The 6799-nt window shown below is 44.7% G+C and overlaps 1 protein-coding gene across 1 annotated transcript in view; it reads right to left on the reverse strand.

Moving 5' to 3' along the window:
- Positions 1–6799, reverse strand: part of CASD1 (CAS1 domain containing 1) — a 19810-nt gene that overhangs the window by 4721 nt on the left and 8290 nt on the right. The window contains exons 7-12 of the mRNA XM_009874193.1: positions 5356–5570; positions 3981–4406; positions 3507–3596; positions 2789–2908; positions 2175–2331; positions 284–363 (exon numbers count right to left, since the gene is read on the reverse strand). Coding sequence (XP_009872495.1) covers positions 284–363; positions 2175–2331; positions 2789–2908; positions 3507–3596; positions 3981–4406; positions 5356–5570 — 1088 coding nt within the window. The remainder of the gene's footprint in view (positions 1–283; positions 364–2174; positions 2332–2788; positions 2909–3506; positions 3597–3980; positions 4407–5355; positions 5571–6799) is intronic.

The following is a 6799-nucleotide window of genomic DNA, read 5'->3' on the forward strand; positions in this document are numbered from 1 at the left end:
CTCATGCCCCCCAGCTACGTGCCATCACCCCAGACCCAAAGCACGGCCCTTCCTCTTTATTCCGTCGGTAGCAGCACGCTGCAAACCCGCCGAGCGCTACAAAGGAGTAAGAGAGTGCTGTGTTTTTTTCCAGCAGCCACACCGATTCGAGTACGAAAACAAAGCTTCCTCTTTCTTCCTTTCGTATTGTGACACGGGAACAAGTACGCAAGTTATGGGCCCACTAAAAAGCAGAGACAGGTAATAGACTCGTTAAGGATAAAAACAGTCAAACTTTACAAACCTGAGAATATGACAGAAAATATATACACGCCAGCAAGGCAACCAGTTTCAGCAGTAACCCCAAGTGCCACAAACAGTTCCCTGAGGAAGAAATAAATTAATCAGTACACAGTCATCAATTTTTCATCAGCAAAACCCAGGACACATTAATTAGTAATTGCCAATCATTTAGTGTAGCTGTGCTTAGTAACAGATACATTCATAAATGAACATTCAGATATCAGCAGTGATATTTTATCACTACCTACGTTTACATATTAAATAGTACTTTAAGCAATGAAAATAAACACAGCAATTAACAACCTCTTAATCCTAAAGTACACCTCTTGGCTAACCCAGGGACAGTACACCTACAGAAAGAAGCAAATTTAGGTATTCGAAGAGAAATACTAAATTAAAACTTCTCCTCTCCCAAACCCCTCTGCCCAGGCAGTGTTTATTGTAGGGAATTGTAAATCAATACAGCAGAATGCCCAACAGCTTTTGTCACGTGAACTACGCAGAGCATAGACTGTTCAACTCCAGGTCCCAGCTGGAGCCCAAAGCTCAGCTCCGGGTCATTAAGGACCAGGGTCTTGTTGGGAGAAGACCAAGAAATTGCTCTCAAAGCTGCCGACTGTTACTAAGCTCTCCCCGAGCCTCAGCATCGCAACACAGATCGTCTCCCTCTCTCGCCGTAGAACTTGGCAGCTGTCAACAACTGCAAGTTCTCACGGGCAGATTTTCTAGTTCCCCAGCACACCACTGCTCTGAAGCACGCAAGAGTCATTTCTCTGTATCTGGAACAGAAGTGCCTTTGTAGAAGAAAAAAATCCAAAAAACAAAACCGGAGCTATTTGCCTTTGAGATATCTTGTAAAACCAGCCGGACTCACCAGGGCACCCCAGCAGCCACCTTGGCTGGAAGGGAGACAGCAACCCATGTCTGCAGTTTCACAGAACCCTAGAGCGGTTTGGGCTGGAAGGGGCCTCAAGGATCATCCAGTTCCACCCCCCTGCTTTGGGCAGGGACATCCCCCACTGGATCAGGCTGCTCAAGGCTCCATCCAGCCTGGCCTTGAACCTTCCAGGGGTGGAGCATCCACAGCCTCCCTGGGCAACCTGTTCCAAGTGCCTCACCACTGTCAAGATAAAGAACTTCTTTCTTATATCTAGTCTAAACCTATGTTCTTCCAGCTTTCACCCACTGCCCCTTGTCCTGTCACCACAGGCCCTTGTCAAAAGTCCCTCCCCAGCCCTCTTGTAGCCCCTTCAGGTGCTCGCAGGCTGCTGGAAGGTCTCCCTGGAGCCTTCTCCAGGCTGAACATCCCCAACTCTCTCAGCCTGTCCTGGTAGGAGAGGTGCTCCAGCCCTCTGACCATCTCTGCAGCCCTCCTCTGGACTCGCTCCAACAGCTCCGTGTCTTTCTCCTGCCGGGGGCTCCAGAACTGGCCGCAGCACTGCAGGTGGGGTCTCACCAGGGCAGAGCAGAGGAACAGAATCCCCTCCCTCGCCCTGCGGGTCACCCAGCTCTGGATGCAGCCCAGATCCTTCTCCCCAGGACTGTTCCCAACCCACTCATGGCCCAGCCTGTACCTGTGCTTGGGTTTGCCTTGGCACAGGCGCAGGACCTTACACTGTTGCATGATGCAATGTCACAGCTCTTGATAAAGCACACCTGCGATGGTCAAACCCCGTTCCAAAGTATTCTAACAGCCCAGAGTTACCAGCTGCCCCATTTTTCAGCTGACACACAGTTCACCTACGACAAACGGTGTTTCTGTGATCAGGGTGCAACACACTTGGACTGAGTTACAGAGAGACCGAGACCTACCAGCAGGACCATTTTCTGTGCGCCTACCTCCGCAGCAACACACAAGTGTTTTGTAATAGAAACAAAAACAAAGATCTTACCATTTGCTTTCTTCTGGACTATCTGAGGACATATAGCTAAGGTGGCATAAATGACCATAAACCAGACGGTGACCAACGGCACGAAGTAGTAGAACTGGTAGGGTCGGTCCATCACTATGCACAGTACCACAACCAGGAAATTGAGACGAAATAAAACCTGGAGGGTGTCAGAAGAGAGAAGAGAGAAGACAGAGGTTATGTGAAATGGGAGGCAAAGCTGAGAGAGACGGGCGACACATTTCTTTACAAACAAAACACAAAAATATTCACATGTTCTACATCTCAGATGAATCTCAGCTGAATCCCAATATATTGTAAATTGTTCCTGCAATTTAAACTCCATTGTCGTATACTGGAAAATATTCTTCTCGATATTTTACATTCCACATACTTACATTTTTTGTGTTGTCAATGTCACTTACACGCTGTACTTTTGTATTATATAAACACAACCAATTGAAGAGGTCGGATTCCAGAGAAACAACAGTTATTTGTAACGTGCAAACCTCAGCCAAGTATTCTGATATCCCATAATTCAGGGAGCACGGATATATAACGGATAATCTGTTACATGAAAAAACATCTTTAGAAAAATGGTAAATGGATATTCTTACCTGACACACTCTGTATACACCAAAGTCCCCTTTTATCCAAAAATACGAGAAGTGCCCATAACCTGTTTGGAACAGATATGCAGCAACCAGAACTCGAATGTGCATGTACACAGGCAAAAACTGTTGAGAAAGATAAAGAACCTTTTACAAATGGCCACAGAAATGCTTGTTTTCCTTTTTTCCCACCCTATTTTATGCTTCTTCTGCATTGCAGTAAATCAAGCTTAACTAAGAAAAGAAACATCACGTTAAATTTCCCTGTTTCTTATTAAGCTCTTCTGGTGGCCCAACCTCTCTGATGTTAAAACGAATTTCTTCTGTTTATTGCTCGACACTTTCTATATTCTATTACTAGTCAAAAGAGACCTACACAGGCCTCTCTGAAAGCTCACCTTCAGCAGTTTCACATTCAGATATAAAAAAGAAATGGTGCTAGCAATGAAAAATTAAATTAAGAGAATAAATTTGTCATGAAGGAAGCAAGTATATTTTTTCACTGATCAAGTAATGCATAAAAAGCTCTTTATCAATGAAAGCGATGCTTAAATAGAGAGAAAAACTAATTCTGCTAATACCATTTTTAAAACTACAGGAACAATAGCATTAGTTACTCATTCTATTCAACTCTAACACGTATTTGCACTATCTTTCTTTTGAAGTAACACATCCAAATAGCATTCCCACTTAAAAAAGAAATTAGGAAATTCACATCACTTACAGTGCTCGCTCCAGAGATATGATAAATCAAAATAACAAGCTGCATCCAGCCCTTCCATTCATCAGTCTGCTCTCTATTTAACACTTTAGTCTAATGCAAAACAAAACAAGAGTGTTGCTATTCCAAAAAGCACAACAAACAGCTACAAAACGAGGAGAAAAAGTTCAAAACAATAAAGCACTTTGTGGGCAAACGGGTGTCAATTGTAAAAGCCTCGTTTGGCGGGCACAGGTCTGGCAGATCGTTAACGGGACCTACACTCTCGCGTCTGAGCTCCGCTCGCTTCCAACCTGACCGACAACAGCTAAAGGTGCTCAGCCCATGTGCTCTCCATGCAAACACTCTATTGCTTGGGAGTGCATCTTTTTGCAGATCAAAAATACTGATTTTGAGAACTTAACTTTCAATATTTAGCAATTAGTTGTTTACACTCAAACGGGGAAACAAGAAGTCGGGTGTCAACGTGATCATTACCTCTTTGGTATTTTCGGTATAAAATACCCCCAAAACCAAGATATAGACGATTGGTATGAAGAAAGATGAATGTGTATAAAATTTATTTTCCTTCATGAAAAGATTTGCTCTGTCACACAGATAAAAGTAGGTCATGATTAGACCGAGTTTGCAGAAGGAGTGTAAGAGCATCTCTAAAGTAGAAACATTAGGAGTGCTGATGGCAGGTTTCTTCTCCTCTCCGCTTTCCAAATCAGTGCATGATTTGTTCTTCCGATAACTATTCCGATGGATTAAATTAATAATTAAATATCCAATAATGGACAAAGTAAAAAAACAGAAAGCTAACTTCTGGATCAGAGTGAGAGGAGGCTGAGGCTGGCAGCAGGAGCCGTCGATGGGCTTCATTATCTTATTGCAGTAGACGTTCATGAGAATCATCGCGTTCTGTCAAAGAAACAAGCGGTTTTGTCAACTCACCTCTGATGAGAAAGTGAACATCTTGGTCGTACAAAATTTTATTCCAGATCATGCACTGACACAAAACGTACCCCGTCCTCCCTTATCACTACACAGATAAAACCTCCGAGTGCCTTCGACGGAATTCAAAACATCTCTTGAGCTTCTGAAGGTGAACAAAAAGAACTTACAACGGGAGGTTTCTCTCTACTGGCTGCAAAAGGAGCTAGAAAGAGCTGAATGGATTATAAATAAAAACCAGCTCACAGGCTGGGGTCCTGAAGGAGCACGGTAACAAAAGTCTCTAAAACACGAGGAGCAGAGTGAAGCCTGTGGGGAGATGATGTTTAGCTCCCAGAGCACTTGAAAGCAACTGAAACCGGCAAAGGAGTGGAACTAAGGGCGATGCAGCAGGAGAGCTCAGGCCCAAGAGGGGCAGAGCTCACTGCACGCACACACACTGCTCGGTTAAAGACACAGGCAGAACTAAAGCCCGCGGCACTCCAGGCAGGCAGGCAGGTGTACGCCGCTCGCTTCCTGAGCCTTTTCACAGGCCCCTCCACAACATCCTGTGGGCACAGGGAAGAAAACTTTCTTAGCGGTGCTTTACAGATTATTACCCCCTGGCTCCTTCAGGCAAATGAAGGCACTACGTCTGCACTCGGGATCCAAAGATGTCGCAGATTAACAGCTACTTGAAAATAGCCACCCGCTCATGTTTTGGCTCTCGTGGTTTCTACACTTCATATACAACTGACTGCCCTTCCACCTACCCATCTGAACAAAACTCCTCTGAACTGGGATCTTCCACACAAAATTTCCCGAGGGATGTGCAGGCCCACATTACATCACACTGTCTGCCGAGTCAGAGCAGCCACTTACAACTTTGTTTTACTATTATTAATTTTTCCTGTTGACCCGTGGTAAAACCACTTACTGTATCTCTGCTTGACTCGGGGAGATGCAGGCCATCTGCAGACCTCATGATAGTTTCCTGTGCTATCAGTTTCGACACACTGAACACTTTAACTTTAGCTTTGGAATTCCGGGAGCTGCTGTTCAGAATACGAACAGCAGCTTCGTTATAGGCATCTATTTTCTCATTAGTGATCATTTTTCGACTTTCACTCAGCAGATCTTCATAAACAGGATCTGAAAGGACAAAGAACGAGCACATTAATCTTCTGCCTGACAACCACATCCGCATGGCCTGAGTGGCACAGGCTACTCTCATTTAGGCAGTCCCAGTTGTTTAATGGTACAGACAAAATGACTATTACAGTAACTAGAGTTGTTCATGATGAAATGCTCTTGCCGCCATTCCCTAGTCATGCATATGTACTTATAGATCAGAAAGCTTCGGCCAGACGTGAATGCCTGTTTAATTGCCCCAGACCCAAGGAAAGCGCATAATGCAGGAGCGCAGAGCTGCTTGTGCCTTCTCTCAGTGATGGAATCCCCCAAGGAAAGACTCCAAAGCCAAGAGGACAGAAGGCAGGCAGCAGAATAGACATGTGGAGAAAAAATTTAAAGTATCTCAAACCCTCTAGTTACTGCAGAAGAAATCAGCTTCTCATTTCTCTAAGTCATACTCCATAAGCACACTCCATTTGCTCCTGTTGATCCCAGTTTAAGTGATGGCAGAATCTCAGTTTTTCAGAAGAATGGAACAGCACTTAAACGCCTGCAGGCTTCAGAAATTACATAAAGCTTAACACAAAGCTACACGGGGTTCTAGATCAAAACTATGGAAAGCTGCTCATTTACTTTAGTTACCTCACGCCTACTTTTGGACAATCAATGCCTAAGACAACTCTCTGGGTACAGATGCTTCTCCCCTTATTTGTTCCATTCAAGAGCTCAGAGACCACTTAAATGGGCTGGATTCTTATCAGCAGAATGGGGGGACATGTCTGGCAGCTCCCTGTTTCTGTTACGGATACGTGGCTTTTAAAGGGAATGCGAGAAGACTGATCTGTGGTTCAGGTTAACTTCCAGAACCACCTTTGATGGGAGCCTGGATGTGGCTGAAAGGGCACAGCTGGGTACGTTCCTTTCAGGGCTCAAAATCCTCCCACATTGCTGACAACGATCTAAAATGTTACGTTCTATGGCAGATACACCAGGAGCCCGTTGGACCTGCGAGCGCACTGCTCAGTGGCAGGGACACACTTCAGTTTCACTGAAGAAAAGCAGAAGAACATAAGCTTGGTGCTATGATAAAAATCTCACAGCTCAGGGTGAACTGTGATTTCTGGCTCCTGATCAGGAGTGCTCAGTGTACAGAAGCAAGTTTCATTCCAGAGAATTAAAGTCTCGATATTCTCTAAACCATGCTTATTCCCTCTAGACTATACACACACAGAGGACGCACCTGCTGA

Source organism: Apaloderma vittatum, unplaced genomic scaffold (assembly GCF_000703405.1).
Source record: "Apaloderma vittatum isolate BGI_N311 unplaced genomic scaffold, ASM70340v1 scaffold1208, whole genome shotgun sequence".
Lineage (NCBI taxonomy): Eukaryota > Metazoa > Chordata > Aves > Trogoniformes > Trogonidae > Apaloderma > Apaloderma vittatum.